The sequence below is a fragment of the Bos grunniens genome, chromosome 28 (genome assembly GCF_055505025.1).
Source record: "Bos grunniens cultivar Pamir isolate PY7600 chromosome 28, Bosgru_T2T1.0, whole genome shotgun sequence".
Taxonomy (NCBI): domain Eukaryota; kingdom Metazoa; phylum Chordata; class Mammalia; order Artiodactyla; family Bovidae; genus Bos; species Bos grunniens.
The window spans coordinates 32,712,343-32,732,641 of NC_141192.1; the positions used below are offsets into that span (position 1 = coordinate 32,712,343).

The 20,299-nt window shown below is 54.2% G+C and overlaps 1 protein-coding gene across 1 annotated transcript in view; it reads right to left on the reverse strand.

Annotated features, from left to right (window-relative positions):
- Window positions 1–20,299, reverse strand: part of RET (ret proto-oncogene) — a 54,917-nt gene that overhangs the window by 27,276 nt on the left and 7,342 nt on the right. The window contains exons 2-3 of the mRNA XM_086382571.1: window positions 3,117–3,380; window positions 1,080–1,367 (exon numbers count right to left, since the gene is read on the reverse strand). Of these exons, the coding sequence (XP_086238697.1) occupies window positions 1,080–1,367; window positions 3,117–3,380 (552 nt within the window). The remainder of the gene's footprint in view (window positions 1–1,079; window positions 1,368–3,116; window positions 3,381–20,299) is intronic.

Genomic DNA, 20,299 nt, shown 5'->3' on the forward strand with positions numbered 1-20,299 from the left:
TTATGACCATGTGTGGGTGCCATCAACCTGGTGGGAATCCAGGCTTCATTTCCTAGCCGACCAGCATAGTAAGTGTCCCCTTTAAGTCCCCTTTAAACTGTCTAATGGCACCTCACACATGGCGGCTCAGTTGCCTTATCTCATCTCCACTCGAATCCAGTGCCCTTCCCCTACCCCATATCCATATGGCCTCCCCAGGGCCATCGTATGTTAGGACCATCTTGTGACAAGGTCCACTGTCCTTACAGTGGCTCAGGTGGAATCCTGGAACCAAGGTTTGTCCCTTTGTGAATCTCTCAACACCCCACATTCAACTCCCCAGGAAATCTTGCTGGATCTTCCTGCAAAAACATGCCAGGAGCCTTCCTGCTTCTTGTGGCCTAAAGGCTTCCACCCTCAACCCCAGTCCTCATCCTCTCACTCAAGGATTTCTCCTGCCTCTTAATTGTTTTCCTGCTTCCTCCAAACCACTCACCCCAAATCATTTCTCACACATCAGCCAGACAAACCTTTTAAAGGGAAGTTATATCCTGTCAATGACACCCTCCCCTCCACCCCTGCAAATACCTTCTATGGGTCCCTAGTCCCCTTACCAGGAAGTCCTGCCCCTTCCCTTGAATTTTTCTGCCCTCAGCAGCCTCTGCCCTCCCTTCCAGCTACAATTCCCCCTTGGCACTTTCAAAAGAGCTCGCCCTGCTTGCTGGGCACCCTCCTTTACCTTGCTCCAGCCACCTGACTTGGGACAGTGGTCTCCACCACTCTATGCCCTCTCAGCTTTACCTCCAACTAGTCTCTTCAGAGGCCACCCAATGTCCTTAGCACCCTTGTGGGCTCCACCTGCTATGGGCGTGGAAGGTCCAGACAGGCGGGATTTGGGCCTGAATTGTTCACTGTTTCATCCTTGGTCCCTAGAACCATGCCTGGCCTGTGGCCTGCATACATGAGATACACACGGACCTCTGAATGAATGGGTGATGGGGTGGTGCAGAGTCAACTTGGACAGCTCATGTAGAGGAACCACAGCGCTGTGCCTGGCACTCGGCAGGCATCGAGGAAGGCTCCATGCGGCTGGCACTCACCTCCCAGGAGCCTGTAGGCCACGCTGACGTTGGGGCAGAGGAACTGCACGGGCAGCAGGCGGAACTGGTGGAAGGTGCCGGGGGGCCTGTTCTCCCGGATGCGGAAGGACAGGCCTGACTCGGGGAAGCAGAGCTCCCGGGGTTTGAGGGCGCCGCAAGCTGGGAAGGAGGCATTGATGACGGAGAAGTACACACGGGCACAGCCCGGCCACTGGCACTCGCCCTCACGAACGGACGCGGGTGACAGGAAGACCCGGAGATAGACGGTAAGCAGTGGGAAGCCGCCGTCTGCAGAGAGACAAGTCAGGCCCCGCTGGGGCATCAGCCACACCTGCCCAGCTGGGACCTGAATGGGGAGAGGGCAGGAGCTTGGGGCCGGTGCAAAGCCTAGCCCTCACCAAGGCCCGCAGGGCTCTGCTGGGCACCCCGCCCTGGCCCCCACCTCCTGCTTGCCCCCTACGGCCCTGGACTTGGGATCTTGCAGCCTCAGGGCCCTGTGGCTCTGCTCCCTTGTCCTCACAGGCCCACCTCTCTGGTTATTCCAAGACTCAGTTCAAATACCCTTCCTCAGAGAGGTGCCCTGAGCCCTGGGTCTAAGACGGAGTGCTTCCCCAAGGTGGGCTCTTGGCACCTCAGGCGACCTCCTTTCCCTCCCTCACCCACTGCCCCAAGCACTTTCTTTCTTTTCTCACTTTTAAAAACACTACAGGGGTGGGATTGGGTGGGAGGTGGGAGAGAGGTTCAAGAGGGAGGGGACATATGTATACCTGTGGCTGATTCATTGTGATGTATGGCAGAAGCCAACACAATATTGTAATTATCCCTCAATTAAAAATAAATAAAAATAAAATACTTATTCTATTTTTGCCCATGTTGCTGCTTGTGGGATCTTAGTTCCCTGACCAGGGACTGACCCCAGGATCTCAACAATGAAAGTGCAGAGTCCTAACCACTGGACCCCCAGGGAATACCATGCCACCCCTGCATAGACACCGACTTCCCCAGAGAGGGGATTTCTGGCAAGTTCCATCATGGAGGCACTATAGCAACCCCCCTCCAACCCGTCTGGATCTCAGCTGGGGCAGGGGCTCTTCCTGGGCCTTCTATCTCAGCCCTAGGGAAGTGTCCCCGCCTCACATCTGCTCCTCCCATATGTATCAGTCCTCTGCTTCTTCCTAGCCTGTCCTCTGTTGCTCCAGTCCCCTGCTGTGATTAATAATTCTCCATATAAACTTTCTCTGTTCTAATTACCGTGACTTCTCTCCTGACTTGAGCTGGCAGGTGCATGGGGCCACTCTCTAATTATGAACAGAACACGCCTCCTATCAAACTCAGACCCTCGGCAAATTCCACTCTGGCAGTACTGTTCCCAGCACTCACAGGAGTTCGGGGCTGGCGTGAGGGTCCAGGGAGGCCCTGTCTATGGAGCAGGAGGTGGGGTTGTGACCACCACTTGGTGCCACAAGGCAGCACTCTGCTCCACAAACACTCTCCTCCCAGTGCCAGGGCACATGTGGGCTTCACTCCAGCTTGGACCCCTGCTCTGAGGAGCCGGCCAGGCCTTCCTCCTGCTCCACTTTCCTCCCTGGCACCAGGCCCCCGTCCTCACCAGGTGCCAAGGGCAGCCTGCTGCTGATGGCAAGGTGGGTTCTCCGTGCAAACAGCTGCTTCTCCACCAAGTTCCAGATCATCCACTAAATCAAGATCTTGGGACTTTTCTAGCCTTTCTTAACTCTTCTCTCACAACCCCACATCTCTGTTAATCCAACTGGAAAAGACATTTGGAGCCATCATGGAGAGAGCCCCTCAAGTTCTACACATAAGTTCTCCAAAATGCCAACAGCCTCAGAAGGCCTGAGGGTCATCAGTGGTCCTCAAGCTCATCCTGGCTCCCTCACAGGCTGGACAAAGAAGACAGGCCAGCACCATCTCACTCCCTGGGAGCTGTGTGATGGGCGCTAAGGAGGGACAAGGAGAGGGCAGGGCGGGGTGTGGGCAGTGAGGCGTGTGGGGGTGGGGTCAGGGCCGCCCCCTTACTGCGGATGTTGAGCTTCTCCCAGGAGCTGTGGTCCAGACTCTGGTTAAGGTAGAGAAGCCCCGTGTCCTCCTGGATGCGGACCCAGTCGTTCTCGTGCAGCCGCGTGCGGTAGGCGCCGTAGAGGTGCTGGCCCAGGCGGAAGCTGGGCACCTCCTCCGGCACGTCCTGCAGGGCGTGGACATAGAGCAGGGGCGTGCCGGCCGGCTGGTCCACGTATAGCTTCTCCCAGTAAGCATCCCTGGAGAAGTAGAGTCCCAGCGGGGCTGTGGGAGGCAGGGAAACACGTGAGGGAGGGAGGGATGACCACGGTGACCGTGATGGCAGAGCCCAGCAGCCCTCCCAGGCAGATCAGCTTTCCCAGCGGCTTGACTTCACATTTTAGCAATAGCTTCCTTGTGGGCCAAAAAAGAAAACCTCACTAATTTAAAATTCTGATCTAAGTAGGTCTTTCTCATCTGTAGTCCTAAGAACATCAACACACAGTTATCTGTATAGCTAAACACTAGCTGCAAATACACTGCTTTAAAACACAAAGAGAAGGAAGTGAGGAAGCATAAACAGCTACAAAATCATCCTCAATTACCCAAGATAGATAAGCACGTAAGCCACTCGGCTTTCACCCAGGCTTCTGCTCACATCACCTGGAGCCAGAGTTTTCAAGTGTACAAGACGCTGCCAGACAAGCAGAGCAGGCAGGGGTCCCCAAAGATGAACTAGAGTACTTTATAAGTAACAACGTGTATGCGTGCTAAGTTGCTTCAGTTGTGTCCGACTCTTTGTAACCCTATGCACTATAGCCCTCCAGGCTCCTCTGTCCTTGGAGTTCTCCAGACAAGAATACTGGAGTGGGTTGCCACACCCTCCTCTAAGAGATCTTACTGACCCAGAGATCGAACCTGCATCGCTTACACCTCCTGCATTGGCAGGTGGGTTCTTTACCACTTGTGCCACCTGGGAAGCCCCTATAAGGAACAAAATCTTCATCTAAAGTCAAACATGCTTCTACCATAGTACCGAAAAATTCCACTCCATTTTTCTGAGAAAAATGAAAACATATGTCCGTCAAGTGACTTGTTCACAAATGCTGGGGTTATTCACAGAGCCAAGAACTGGAAAGAACCCAGATGTGCTCCAGCAGGTGATCAGATAACAAACCTCGGTCCATCACACCATGGAACTCTATGCAGTCAGGACGGGGCACAAACTATTGATACACACGACAGCCTGGACACATCTCTTAGACATCCTGCCAAGTAGAAGGAACAGCACAAAAGAATCACATGGCACTGTTCCAGATTGATTTTAGGTGACAGAAAATCAGCCCTGGGTGTTCACTGGAAGAACTGATGCTAAAGCTGAAACTCCAGTACTTCGACCACCTCATGTGAAGAGGTGACTCATTGGAAAAGACCCTGATGCTGGGAGGGATTGGGGGCAGGAGAAGAAGGGGACGACAGAGGATGAGATGGCTGGATGGCATCACCGACTCGATGGACATGAGTTTGAGTGAACTCTGGGAGTTGGTGATGGACAGGGAGGCCTGGCGTGCTGCGATTCATGGGGTCGCAAAGAGTAGGCCATGACTGAGCGACTGAACTGAACTGAACCAGCTGGGGGTGGGAGGGGCAACAGACTAGAAAAGCAGGGGGCACATTTTGGGAAACATACAGGCTTCATATCCTGATGGGGTCACACAGGCACATCCATTTGTCAACAACATACAGCCAAGATTTCTGCGTTTCAGCCTATGTAAATGTGGCCTAAATTGATCACTGAGGGGCTGTGGGAGAGCTGTAAAATGCCATGAGGAAGAGGGGTGCTGACCATGGCCACGCTGGGTGAACCCAAGGACTGCTCAGCCTACTACTCTCTTGACTTGGTGTAGGTTCAACATTTTGCATCATAAAAAGTTATTTCTAAATAGTAAGAAGTTTTAAAAAGATGGATAAATGGGCAGGCAATGCTTAAAAAAACGACTGAAAACCTGCCAACATTCTCTACAAAGCACAAAAAATACTACCGCACAAAACAAACATGAGAAACATTGTACTTGTGTGTAAGTACAAGTTCTCTTTTCAATCAATTTGTTTCCACATACATTCTGCTTCTCTTGCAGCCACCAGGGTGAGTGGTTGGTCCGCTCGGCACAGTGGAAGACACCCTGGGGCTGCCTGGGTCCTCGAAGACACACTTGTGTGTGGGCAACAAGTGCCGAGTGGAGTCAGGTGAGGAGAACAGGTTAAGACCTTTTGGATCCCAAAGTGGCGAAACAGTAAGAAAACTGGAAGGTTGCCAGCACTGTGCCAGGTTTCCCAAGGATGACTTCAAAGGCAACCCGGCTGGGAATGCCAACTTGGAGGGAAGTGTGCATTGATTGGGTTCCGCCCACCCAGAGTGGGTGCTGCCCTGCCGGACAGGCCTGGACCACGGAGCCAGCAGGAGAGGGAGGGAACAGGAAGAGAAACGGAGAGAGACGGAAGGAGGGAAAAGACAAAGGAGGGTAAGGAGTAAGGGGGAGAGGATGCAGGCGAGAGATGCTCTGGCCAGTAGTCAAAGGTCTGGCCCTGCACACCCGGGACTAAAGACAGAGATGGAAGGAAGGGGCTGCAGGCACAGCGCTGACCTATTAGACCTTTGGAAAACTGCTCCCTAGGAGTGCTGTCCCTGGAGTGGGACCCAGAATCACTGGGCCTCTTCAGGTGAGGTGTTGGGAAGGGCAGCTGGACTTCAAGGAGCTGGCACTGTGCCCAAGTTGGGCTCTGCACTGGGGCCTTCCTGCCCCACCACCTCTTGAGGGAGGGGATCCACCCAGAGCATCATGCTGCCTGCCGTCCAAGGGGGTGGCAGTTCCAGGAGCCCCAGAATAAGTCACCCTGAGGAACTCTGGGGAGGGAGCACGGAGACCTGACTTCCCCTGCCAGGGGTCTCACTGGTAGAGACCACGACAGGAGCCGCCCACACATGGCTGGATGCCACCCTCCTGTCCCACAGCCTCCCAACTGGCCACAAGGACATGGGCTTCCTCTCAGATGCACTCAGGATGCTCATTTCTTTTGGATTTAGTAGCCAACTCTCAGAGAAGGCAATGGCACCCCACTCCAGTACTCTTGCCTGGAAAATCCCATGGATGGAGAAGTCTAGAGGGCTGCAGTCCATGGGGTGGCTAAAAGTCGGACACGACTGAGCGACTTCCCTTTCACTTTTCACTTTCATGCATTGGAGAAGGAAACGGCAACCCACTCCAGTGTTCTTGCCCGGAGGATCCCAGGGACGGCGGAGCCTGGTGGGCTGCAGTCTTTGGGTCGCACAGAGTCGGACACGACTGAGCAACTCAGCAGCAGCAGCAGCCAACTCTAGCAGGGATGGCTGGCAGCTCAGAGAACTGTGTCAGCCCTAAATGGCCTCAAGACTGGCCTTGTCCCTGCTTCTGTGAAAGGGCGGCCAATGGCACCAGCTCGGAGCAGGCCTTTTGCAAGCTGGGCAGAGTGATGGGCCGCAGCTGACAGATCGATCCTCCTGCACAGCTAGGATTCACTCCACTGGCTCACACTTCCTGAAAAGTACATACACTTCTACAGAGGACCCTACAGCATTGCTCATCACTGCTCTTGTGACAAAGGCAGGAGTGCCCCTGTGGTGTTTCCTCAGCCAACGGGAGGGAAGGGGCAGCCGCAGAGAGGCTCCCCACCTGTAATGCACTGGAACCCCACTGCACTGCCTGGTAGAGTAATAACCCTGGGTCTTCCCTCCTCACAGAAACCAGAAGGGCTCCCAGTGCACAGCAGCCCCCTGTCCCGCCCCAGTAAGGCCAGATCTGGGAAGGCAGATTCAAAGTGGGGGTCAACACCAGACCCAGCCCTGCTGCCCCAAGACAAGTGCCTGATTCATAAGCAGCAGCCTGGCTTCCTTTCCCTCCAACGCTCCATGAAGTTTGCAAGTCAGAGGGTCTTGGGGGAGCTCTGGAGTGGGCTGTGGGGGGCTGGGGAAGGGGCGGGGAAGATAATGCTCACCCCCGTGGACAGGAAGAGGAGTGGCTTGCTTTTCCCTCCACTGCCACCTTCTCCAGAGGACCTGGCCCGCCGCATCTGCCCACCCTGCCTCTCAAAGGTACAGAGTGGGGTGAGCGTGGCCAGGTGGACCCACACAGCGCGAGGCCAGGCCCCGTGCACATGTGACCCTCCACTTTCTTGCAGCCCCAGACGGAGCTGCTGATGGGATCACTGCTTTGCAAGCAGGCACCGGGGCAGGACAGGAAGAAAGCTGTTTGTATGGTCGAGGGCACACGCATAGCCAGCCAGGGGATTGGGATTCGAAAGGCCGTCTTTCCAGCGGCACAGACCTCACCAGCCTGCTCAACCCCATGTCCCACAGTCTGGAACCCACGGTTACTGTGCCCACCCTCCATCCCCACCCCAAGCCCTGAGTGGTGACTGCAAGTCAGGGATGCTGGCCTGCAGAAGAAAGCAGTCCCTGAGGGCACACCGTCTCTCGGGAAGCTTGACTTTCTGGCCATAAAGAGAATGAGAGATTTCCCAGTGGCTTGACAGGGTGGTGGCCTGGTGGCAGTCCAGGCTCGTGACACCATGCTGGATGGAAAGGAGGCTCGGCTGGGGCTGGTGCTGCCAGCCTCTTCCTCATCCTGGCAGAAAGGTGAGCACCAACCACTAGCAATCTGAGATGCTGCCTGCAGGGCCCCAACCCCAGAGCTGCAGGAGACTCGGCTGGTGGGGAGGGGGGTGAGCCCAGGGTGCATCCCCCAGATGGCACGCAGCAGAGGGCAGCCTGTGTCTCCCAGCCTGCCTGGCCACCAGCTCTCCTTGGTGTGCCAGAGCTCTCTGTGGAGAAGTGAGGTCTGCAATCTGGTCCCCGGAGTACTGGGAAGGATACCGTGGGATGCCTGCACCCACATCAGAGGAGTATCATGACTTCTGCCTCCTTATTCTCTCAGGATATAACCCCTGTGGCCTTGGTCAGCTGTGCAAGAACCGGCAGCCCTGGGAGCCACACGTGGCTGGGGGACCTTGCAGATGGGTCTTCTAAGGGGGTGAGATGCTCACTCCACCTGCCAGGTAGCGAGGAGCAGATCCAGATGGGGCTCCTCCCTTTGGGCCCCCTTGAGCACATGTACTTTCAATGGTCGGGGGGCTGGGAGGTGCCTGAGCTCCAGGCAGCCCCCACCTCCGAGCTGGTCGAGTCCCCACCACACAGACCTCACGTGCGGGATGACAGCACTGCCTGCTCTCATCTCTGAGCCAGGTCCTACGGGATCCATGTGAGGCCTGGTCTGTTGCTGCCAAAAGGGATTTGTGGGTTGGGCGTTGATTGTGAACAGAAACAGTCTTAAATGCACTTAAAATGCTTCCCAGGTGGTCCCTGCTCAGGGCATGGCCGCCTTAATGCTCCTCCTTGTCACAGACACTTTTAGATGGAAAAACACATGGTCCAAGTCAGGGAATGAGGGTGTGGGTGCAGGCAGGGCTGGCCTCAGGTGGGTGTAGCCTGGGGAGACCACAGGTCCCCATGCTTGGTTTAATGCTTTCCTGTCATTGTCCTAAAATAATTCATAATTCTAGAACAATCCGCATGCCATGCTGGGCCCCACAAATGATGGGGCCAACCCCAGGGGGTGAAGGAGAAGAGTCCGGAATGGGCCATCAGAGGTGTCCAGTTTCCTGGGCTGTGCAGCCTTTGTAGAGTTCTGGCCTCCTCTGGGCCTCGCTTTCTCTGACTGTGAACAAGAGAAGGGCAGGCTAGGGAGAGAAGGAGCTGGGGCAGGTGCAGACAGACCTCACCTTTGCACAGGTACACACAGTATGAAGTTCTCACTTCCGATTTATAATCATTGGGCAAACCCCTTCACTGCCCCAGTAAACAGGTAAGAACACAGAGGCTGGGAGGTGAGAAGCCTTCCCAGGACCAAACAGCTGGAGGTTGGGCATCTTGGGGTTTGGTACGATGACTAACAAAGCAGCGATGGGACTCAGGACCAGGGCAAACGCCATCCCCTCTGGGAAGCCCCAGGCCCCGCCAGCTGACCACCCCTCCCTGCTGGCACCGTTTTGCCAGGAAGGGCTTCTTGACCAACCTCTGATGAGAGTCTCCCCTGGAACTTGGGGCAGGTCGACACAGCAGGACTTGCAAAACCTGTCCCACCCACGCCTTCTACCCATGAATGCTGCTGGGTGACAGGGTCCTCCCCCCACACTTAGTCTCACGTTTCTGCCTCGACAGGTGTGGCCAGCACCACCTGGGGTTCTGGCCCCTCAAGTTGCTCTGGCATCACACCAGGGAGTGAGGAGCTGGGCTTTGCTCTCACAGGAGCGGGGAGGGGACCCACACTGCTCATGACATACCTGCCAAAGGCCCAGGCTGCTGCTCGCATTTGCAGAGACCCCAGGCCCCCTTCATGGCCTGTGTGTGTATGTGCATGAGTGTGTATGTGCGTGAGTGTGTATGCACAAGTATGCAACAGGAGAGAGAGACAGGCACGTGGCCCAAGATCCCATCGCTCCCACCCCTGCCGGAGAAGATGTGCAGCTAATGGTCAGTGAGGACAACGGGCTGTCCTGCTCCAAGCAGGGCCTCCTCCAGCATCTTTACAAGCAGAGCCATCAGGCACGGATGGTCTCATTCAGCGCACGCAGTCATCAGCCTTTTGGTATCCTGGAAAGGCAGTCTTCAATGTTCCACACCTGGCTGGATGTGTCATTTACTCACATTTGTATGCAGAGAGAAGCAGGCCCAAGTCTCTACTTCACTTTCACTCATTCAACCATCCACAAGCTCAGCCCCATGTGAACACTCACACGTGCACTCCTACCCACACCGGTCACACTCGCACACATTCTCAGACCTACACAGATGCTGTGAGCCCCCTCCTGTGCGGTAGAGGACCATGCAGGTGGACTAGCGTTTCTGGTTGTCATCCCTCACTTCTGCAGCTCAGGGTGTGGGGACATCCTGCATGCTCCTCCTCAGTCCACGCCAAATGCACGCAGCCCCTTGGTGCTAGTGTAGCCCACGCCCTTGCCCTGTGATCATGTCCCACAGCCCCCAGATGCACTCATTGACAGCCTCTGCACACCAGCCTCAGCTCTCCCGTGTACTGGAGGGTCACCTCCCGCTGGCCCCAAGGCTGCAGACCAGTCCTGGCCCCTGCAACCCAGCGAACTTCTCAACATGCAGTGAGCTGTGACCCTACTCTGGGAAGGGAGCCCCTTCCCCGAGTTCCCGCCCTCTGCCTCCAGGTGGTCCACAGAGCTTTCCTACACTCATCACTGCCAATCAACTCTTATGTTAACCTTGTCTGGTCCAGTCGTTGTGTGGGTGTCTCTGGATTGGACCCAGACTGATACACACATCTCTCTTACACTTAGCATCTCACATGCACGTTCTCTCACACTGTTGCAGACCCACTCCCACCTCCCCCATCCTCTTGCTCATTTAGTAAGACATACCGAGCCTACCAGCCCTGACTGCAGGCTCACCTCACCAGTGCCCCCTGGTCAGCCCTGGCCATGAGAGGCCATGCACAGCTTCCCTGAGGTTCCTTCCAACTCCTTGCTACCCTCAACAGAGGATGTGCTGCCAGTCTGACCATACCAGCCCAGATCCAGGCAGGTGCTTCCTAACTGGGCTGCTGCTGCTACTGCTAAGTCACTTCAGTTGTGTCTGACTCTGTGTGACCCCATAGATGGCAGCCACCAGGCTCCCCCATCCCTGGGATTCTCCAGGCAAGAACACTGGAGTGGGTTGCCATTTCCTTCTCCAATGCAGGAAGTGAAAAGTGAAAGTGAAGTCGCTCAGCCGTGTCCGACTCTTCGAGACCCCATGGACTGCAGCCTGCCAGGCTCCTCCATCCATGGGATTTTCCAGGCAAGAGTACTGGAGTGGGGTGCCATTGCCTTCTCCGTCCTAACTGGGCACCCTTGACTAATCAGAGTGAGTGGCAGTCACTGTAGTCATCCTACACAAGGCCCCGGACAACGAATGTCCTAGGACTGCAATGTAAAAGCCACAATTTGGGGCTCTCAAGAAAAAAACACACGACGAGATAGTCTGATCTAAGAATGGAGTGGGGTGACCATAGTACCCACATCTGTGTGCAAGGCAGTACCTTCCCACAAAATCCACTCACCGGGCAGCCCTGCTCCTGCCTGTGACGAGCACCAGATCCTGCAGATGACAGCTTTATTATGGCCCAGCACAATCTCCTTAACAGACGGTTTCCTAATGCCATCATCTTCGCTGCAAACAGGAAGCAGGCCTCATGGACTCCTCCCCAGGGACGGCCCCTCTCCCTGAGGGCCAGCTGTCCCTGTGGGGGGTCCCCCCAGCCCCACCGCCCAGACAACAACTTTTGGCACCATTACCCTCTCCTCGTCCACCCCACGCCCCTCCTCTCATATCCTGTTCACGTTTTCTCTTTATTCTAGTTGAATATTTGATATGTACAAACAGTATATTTTGCAGAACATTTATGTCAAAATAGTATTCTGCAACAGACACTCACGATCCCACGGACAACTTAACTGGACATTTAGCAACGGTGCTGCCCCCTCACACCCCCCCTTCCACCTCATCCACTCACAGCAAACATGAATCTGGGTCTGTGTTTTCCTTGCCCTTCTTTTTAAATCACTTTTACCTCATTCTTGAAAGGCACTTCTGGGCAGAGAATTCTGTGTGTGCAAGAGTGCTCAGTCATGTCCAACTCTTTTGGGACCCCATGGACTGTAGCCTGCCAGGCTCCTCTGTCCATGGAATTTTCCAGGCAAGAATATCTGGAGTGAGTTGCCATTTTCTCCTCCAGGGGGATCTTCCCGACCCAGGGACTGAACTTGCATCTCCTGCACTGGCAGGCAGATCCTTCAGCAACTGCACCAACTGGGAAGCCCACTTGGGAAGCCCTGAGACTTCTACAGGTCAGTTATTCTGTCCTTCAAAAGCACGATTCCGCTGCCCTGCTTCTGAGCGCTCTGTACTCGCTCTAATGGTCCCTTCTTCGTTCTCTCTTCCCTCTGGTTGCTTCAGGACCTCCTGTGTTCGGAGCTCTCCTATTTCACTCTGATGAGCCAGCCTGCTCGCCCCCATGTGGGTTTCCTCCGTCTCAGCTTATCTTCTAGGTGTTCTCTCCAGAGTCTCCTTAGCACAGGGCAGCCAGTCCCACAGCTTGAACGGCTGCCTCTGGGCCAAGAACTGCCACGCTCACCAGCCCTGACCTCCTCCCGAGGACCAGAGACATCCCTACCAACTCGCTCCACCCTCTCCCTCATCTCAGCTCAGCTTAGGGACCACTTAGCCTCCCTGAGCCCACTCTTTTTTTTTTTTGGCTGTACTGGATCTTAGCTGTGGCATGCAAGATTTAAGTTCCCCGACCAGGACTGAAGCCAGGCCTCCTGCTTCGGGAGCACAGAGTCTTAGTCACCAGACCACCAGGGAAGTCCCTCCTTGAGACCACTCTTGACCCCAGAGGCGCCTTGCCCCAGAGCAGCCAGGGTCAGTCAGATCAGGTCACCATCTGCCTGAAAGAACTGTCTGAAGGAACAAGCTAGTGAGCGAAACAACAAATGATCTAGGAAGGAACAAACTAATATGTAAATGGTTTCATGGACAGAGTGGCAGGGAGTGGGCGGGAGGGTAACGGCTGGGCAAATTTGGAAAACAGTGAGAATTTGGGACAGGAGAGGGGGTAGGGGATCAGAGAGGTGGGTGAGATCACCTTGGCCCAGACCCCTGGCTTGGTCTGACAGGCACTGGGAGCCACAGCTGGGTGGCCAGTGGCAGGATGAGCCCAATGCAGCCTCGCGGATGCCCCCTGCCCTGGGCAAAATGCTCATGAGGCTCGCGTGGGGCACACAGCGCCCTCTAGTGCACAACCTGCCTGGGTGAGACCAGAGTTGGCATTGAGCAAACAAGCCCTGAGGACAGCGAAGAACGAAATCACTGACCACGGCTCAGGAAATGACGACCCGGTAACTGAGGAACACTGCCAACAGGGAGACGTTAGGCAGAACGGCACACGTGTGCACACACACACACACACGTGCGTGCACTCACAAGCAGGGTCACCCTGTAGGACGCTCCACACACCCTACAATCTCCATGTTTTGTCGCAGGTGGAGGCTAGTTTTGCAAGGGATTGTAATGTAATTTCTGCTTTTTAGGAGAAAAGCACAGATCAGGAGAGCCTGTGCCTATGAGCGCAGAGCGAGCCCCGCAGGCTAGCCCCACTGTGGCCGTAAGTGGGACTGGTGGGATGCTCCGTTCCTCCTGTGTGTGGCCATAAAACCATCACCACCATCACCACCATTACACAACCCCAATCACCACCCCAGCTACACCGTGACCACTATTGTCCCCACATCCACCATCACCTTCACCCCCCACCTACACAGCATCACCACCACCATCACTAACTTCCCCTGAACTCAGCCCCCCACTATATTATCATCCCCACACCCTAACCACTGACACCATTACCACCCTCCCCACAACTGTCACCTCACACCTTCACCTACCACCTTCAGCACCACTGCTGACCATGCCTACAGCATCACCAGCCACCATCACTCCACCGTCCAACCATCATCACCATCTTCACTCTGCCAGGCATCCAGAGGCTTCCAAATGAAGCAACTTTGCCAGATTTGACCCACATAAGATGTGGGAAGAAAGCTGGACTGGAAAGACTCACCAGGCCAGCCCTGGGCCTGTCCTGCTCACTGCTGCATTCCCAGAACCTTGCCTGACGCCCGGCACAGAGCAGGCGAGAAGGGAAGGCCTGGGTTGGCTTCAGTAATTTGATGGTTCACGGACACCTCACTTTGAGAGCCAGCCACCTCTGTTCACGGGTCCTGGGCTCAGCTTAGCGCTCACAAGCCACTGCCTCCATGCGGGGAATATGACAGCTTGTCCCAGTCCTGATGCTGGGAACTGAAGCTTCTGTCTACAAAATCATCAAGAAAACTCTGGCCTGTGCAGGCGTTCCCAAAGCTGGACAGCTAAGTGCATACGTGGGTGGTGAATAAAAGCCAGGGCTGGCTACTTTACCTGGTGCCCTGTGAGGACACTAGTCACCACGAGGGCAGCCTCAATTCCAGTCTTAAATTCCCTCTTCCCAAATGCTGCCAGCAGCCCTCAGTGGGCAGCTTGTGTGCCACTGTGGCCACAAGGCTGAGTGGCCTTCCGGGTCTGGCCTGAGCAACCAACAAGGGCCAGCTGGATGGCCTGGCACACAAGGAGGAGTGAGCAGTCACCCTGGCACACCCTGGGTGCCCGGGGCTCTCCACGCTCCTGAGGATTCTGTCTAGCGCAGAGCCCAGGCTCCTGCCTGCCTGTCTGGTCAGGGGCTTCACACACAGCCCAGCTCTGCAGGCCTTCCCTCCATCATCCCTTCAGACTGGGCCTCACTGTGTGATCCACGGTGGGCAGGACAGGCGACCCCATGCAGGGGCACTGTGTCTCCCCACACACCTGTCTGCCTGGGCCCTGCCTGGACAGGGTGGCTGGGGACCTGGAAGAGCAGGTGGAGAGAGGGGGAGAGACCCGAGGAGCAGGCCTTGCCTCAGAGGCACCACAGACCTGTACGCACGGGCACCTTCCTCCACACGTGAAAAGCTCTGACTTGCCCGCCTTGCCCAAGCTCTCACTGCAGACCTCACTCTCCCCGTCTGTTTCCCAGTTCTGGGAAAGAGAATTCACCTCTTGCTCTCAGAATGGAACTGCGACCTGGCCTAGGTCTCCTGACAACCCCCTCCTTCACCATGCCATCCACATAGTCCTCCGCTGATGGGAGGGAAGGGGTCAGGCTGTGGCTGAAGTTTGGGGTAGTGAGGTGTGCACACGAGGTCTGCAGCCCAGATGCATGGAGCCAGCAGCCCAAACTCCTCCCTTGAGCCCAAGCCCCCACCTTCTGCTCCCAGAGGCCTGGGGACCAGGCTGCACCCAGCAAGCGCCCGCGGCCACCACCCACGTCCCCACCCGCCCGGACCAGCTGCAACAGCCTCGCTCAGATGATGGACACTCCTGCCCAAATGTGATTTCCCAGCTGCCGCTGAGTTAATCACCAGCCTCACTGGCAGTTCCTTCCGGCTTCTATGCAAAGGAAACAGCCAATTAGGTTACAATTAATTTCTTTACCCAGGGCAAGGCCTGGTTGGAAAAAGACTGGCCACCCAAGTGGTCTGCTGATGACTGTGTGCAGGTCACCAGGCTCCCTTGGCTCTGGGGTTCCTGTGCTCTGTGGCCCCAGCCAACAGCAGGTGTGTCAGCCCTGGCCTGGGGTGGGGGCGACAGGTCATGACATCCCCGCTTTGACTCTGTCCCCCTCACACCCAGAAGGGCACTATGACTCAGATCTCAACAAATCCGTCACCTTGCTGGATCTCCTTGAATAGCCACGGTCCTGCCCGTTTCTGGCCCTCCCCCCAGCATCGTTCTCGCCCAGCCCAGGTTTAACATTAACCAGCAAGGGCTTCCCCAAAGGCTCATCAGGTAAAGAATCTGCCTGCAATGCAGGAGACACACGAGACACGGGTTCGATCCCTGGGTTGGGAAGATCCCCTGGAGGAGGAAATGGCAACCCACTCCAGTATTCTTGCCTGGAGAATCCCATGGACAGAGGAGCCTGGTGGGCTACAGTCTATGGGGTTGCAAAGAGTTGGATTTGCCTAAGCACGGGTGAAACTTCTATTGGGCTGGCCAAAAAGTTCGTTCGAGTTTTTATACACCATATTACAGAAAAACCCAAACGAACAGTTTGGCAAGCCAACGCATCTTCCTGACAGGCTCTATTCCAAATGCTTCAAGTGCTTCACCCTACTAATGGACATGGCAACTGCCAGAGGTAAGGACAATTTCTGGTTCCTGTCTTAGAGCAGGGAAACCAAGGCAGAGAGAGGCTACCTTGCCCAAGGCCATACAGAGTGAGTGAGCCAGGACTTAAGTGTGCGTGGCCACCAGGCTCCTCTGCTCAGTGACGGCTGTGCACACACATGCAGAAAAGCCAGGGAACCATGACCTGGGACTCCAGGCCACCCATCCACCTGCTTGCTGACCAGGTGAAAAATGCAACCTAAATAATCCTCCATAGCCTTCTTCAGCCTCCTCGAAAAGGCAGGTGCCCCTAAAAGTCTCCTCATGGAAATTTGCTCTTTCATATCTCAGTGAAACAGAGCAAAGGCCCAGGAAGGCGCGACCAGGTGGGAGTTTGCTCAGCCAGCGCTGTCCAACAGGGATGGACATGGTCAAGGTTGCTGAATGTGCAGGCACCTGGGGATGCTGGGCACTTGATGCGCCCATGGCCCCTGGACACAGGAGTGAGCCTTGAGGGGTCCTTCTCTCTGCCACTCTTAGATGCTACTATTGCCAGTTTGATCCCCAGGTCGGGAAGATCCCCTGGAGGAGGAAATAGCAACCCACTCCAGTATTCTTGCCTGGCGAGTCCCATGGAGAGAGGAGCCTGGCAGGCTAGAGTCCATGTGGTCGCAAAGAGTAGGATACAACTGAGCATGTGTGTGTGCACATGCATGTGTACACACACACACACACACACACATTTCACCTTGAGAAGTGAGTCTAGATACAAAGGAGAGATTTCAGCATGACTCATGGAAGCAGAGAGACAAGTGCAGAGGCCCAGGCCACGCTCCTTCTCTGCCTTGCCACATGCTGGCTCAGTGCTCAGCCTCTCTGCGTCTGTTCCCAGCTGTGAACAGGACAGGGACCCTCCCTGGAAGGGCTGCTGGGACCAAGCGCCTACTGCTGGGAGCCAGAGCCACTTCTCCGCCTTTCTTTCTTTCTTTTTTTTTTTTTAAACAAAGAACACATGGTTTATTAAAGACGACTTGTCATCAGCAGCATTTATTCAAAGAACAAAACAGATAAAAAAATAAAAGCAGACTAACATTCTGACCCTTGGAGTGAGACCGACAGGATTCATTCAGCCCAGTGTCCAGAGTCCTAGGGGCAGCTTCCCAGGAGGAAGCCTTGGAGTCTCGGGGTCTCTTGGCACCTCCCTTGAGAGTCTTGGGAGGGGGAATTGCCAAAGGAAGATCCTCTCATTGGGGGAACTCAGTCTAACCTGGGTATGGTCCCTGTGCTCTTTTGACCTTCATCACAAGGTCAAGGAGAGGGCACTGGACCCAGGTCTGCCACTGAGGCAAATGAGATGCAATGATTCAAGGAGGACGGTCCCAAGCAAGAGCAAGGCAGAGGGACAGGCAAGAGGGAATGCACTGGGGTCCTGGTCAGTGTCTGCTGGGTCACAGGCTGGGGCCCCAGCCTCAGCCTGTGAAGGGATCACGCAGGGGCTGACCACCAGCAGATACGTTCTGGGACGAGGGCGAGCCAGGCTGCTGGGAGGAGGTGTGTTTCTGCCCCATACTGGGGTCTTTACACCCTAGTTCTCCCTTATACCCAGTCCTATTACAGAGCTCAGTGCTCCCCCAGCCAGGACCTCCTGGAAAACCAGGAAGGTCCCAGAGGTAGGGAGAGAGGATGCTGAGACTCTGGAAGGTCAGGAAGACCATGTCTCCAACTGGCTTCCTCCTTTCCAGACTTACCCTTCATTTCCAAATCAAGCACTTGCCAACCTGCAATAAATAACCAGGAGTCTGAATAAAGAGCAAAAATCTCCCAGATCCTGTGTGGGAAGAGGAAGAAGAAGGGAAGCATACAAAGTCCCAGAAGCATCCACAGGACAGCCTGGCAAGGAGCCGCCTCCTCCCTGACTGCTGAATGAGACCTCCCTGGGCCCACAAAGGCTTCCTGCTAACCCCGGTCAAGGCCGTCCCACCCTGAGCAGGGTCCCAGCGCTCATGCAGCTTCTGGGTGCGAGGCGTGGGGCGCACTGCTTTGGTACATTCTGCTGTCCCAGGAAACAGCTTCAAGGGACTGGCGGCACGACATCACACAGCTGCAATTACGGTAATCAACTTACCCCAGATCTGCCTGGTTATTTTTAGAGTCTGGATTGAGGTTTAGTAAGACAAGACAGCCCTGGGTTCTTCTATTGCTCAGTCCTGCCTTGTCAAGTGGGCTGGGTAGGTCACTGGTCCCCAGAACCCCCCACCTTCCTCCCCAGCCCCAGAGCTTCTACAGGATGGTCCTTCAGTTCAGTTCAGTCGCTCAGTCGTGTCCGACTCTCTGCGACCCCATGAATTGCAGCACGCCAGGTCTCCCTGTCCATCACCAACTCCCGGAGTTCACCCAAACTCATGTGCATCGAGTCGGTGATGCCATCAAGCCATCTCATCCTCTGTCGTCCCCTTCTCCTCATGTCCCCAATCCCTCCCACCATCAGTCTTTTCCAATGAGTCAACTCTTTGCATGAGATGGCTGAAGAATTGGAGTTTCAGCTTTAGCATCAGTTCTTCCAAAGAACACCCAGGACTGATCTCCTTTAGAATGGACTGGTTGGATCTCCTTGCAGTCCAAGGGAACTCTCAAGAGTCTTCTCCAACACCACAGTTCAAAACCATCAATTCTTCGGGGCTCAGCTTTCTTCACAGTCCAACTCTCACATCCATACATGACCACTGGAAAAACCATAGCCCTGACTAGATGGACCTTTCTTGACAAAGTAATGTCTCTGCTTTTTAATACGCTATCTAGGTTAGTTATAACTATCCTTCCACGGAGTAAGTGTCTTTTAATTTCATGGCTGCAGTCACCATCTGCAGTGATTTTGGAGCCCCAAAAATAAAGTCTGCCACTGTTTCCACTGTTTCCCCATCTATTTCCCATGGAGTGATGGGACCAGATGCCATGATCTTTGTTTTCTGAATGTTGAGCTTTAAGCCAACTTTTTCACTCTCCTCTTTCACTTTCATCAAGAGGCTTTTTTTTTTAGTTCCTCTTCACTTTCTGCCATGAGGGTCCTTGGCCACTGGCATCTCACATATAAGCAGGGACACCATTGCTTCTGGGACATTTGAGCTCAAAGTGGCTTTAGGGTCTGTGTCTTCTGAGACTATCCTTAGGGTCCCAGTGACTCAACCCCACAGAAGGACACTGGATGAACCCATGTCCTCTTCAAAAGGGACCTGGGGTTCAGACACTGAAATGTCTCTGGCCAAAAACTGCTTCTTGGCAACACCTGGTGGAAATCTGATAAAGCAAAGTAAACTCAACAACAAAAGGAGGTCCACCCAATTAAAACAGGGGCACAATAGTTACTTCTCCAAAAAAGATACAAATGGCCAAGAAGCTAGTGAAAAGACTCTCAGCATCACTGATAATTAAGAAAAAGCAAATCAAAACCATAGGTAAGGACACTGCTGTGTATCCAAGAAGATGGATACAATTTAAAAGTATAAACAGAAAGTAACAAGTGTTGGTGAGGATGTGGTAAAACTAGAACCCTCACACACAGCTACTAAAATTGTCAAATGTTTCAGTTGTTACCAGAAAATAGCTTGGCAGTTCCTCAAAAAAGAAAAGTTAAAATTATCGCATGACCCAGCAATTCTACTCCAAAGTAAACACCTAAGAGAACTGAAAACAGGGATTCAAACAGATACTCACACATAAATGTTCACAGCAGCATTATTCACGGAAGTCAAAAGATGTAAACAACCCAAATGTCCACCAAGAGATGAATGAATAAATAAATGTGATAATGTTGCATTGGCCCAAAAGTTCATAGACCCAAACAAACTTCCTGGCCAGCCCAATACATTCAATGGAATATTACCCTTAAAAAGGAATGAAATACCAATACATGCTACAATGTGGATATACCTCCAACCAAGTAAAAGGAACCTGATACAAACCAAAGGTCAATTGATATTAAATATCCAAAATAGACAAGTCCATAGAGATAGGTGCAGAGTGGCATTCACCAGGGGCTAGTGTGGGGGACCTAGGTGTACTGCCTCATGGGTATGGGGTTTCCTTTGGGGGGTTGACAATAATGTTCTGGAACTACACAGGGGTGATGAATATGCAATGCTTTGAATGTACTAAATCTCACTGAATTGTTCACTTTAATTTTGTTATGTGAATTTCATACCTCAAAAGAAGTGAATTTTAATTGTTTACCACCCCATTCTTTCCCCATCTCTGCAGGAAAGACCACCCTGGAAGAGGCAGGGGCACAAGTCCAGAGGGGACCCCAGGAGTCTGCACAGGTGCCCCAGTGTGCATCCCACTTAACCACCATGCTCTCCTCTGCACAGCG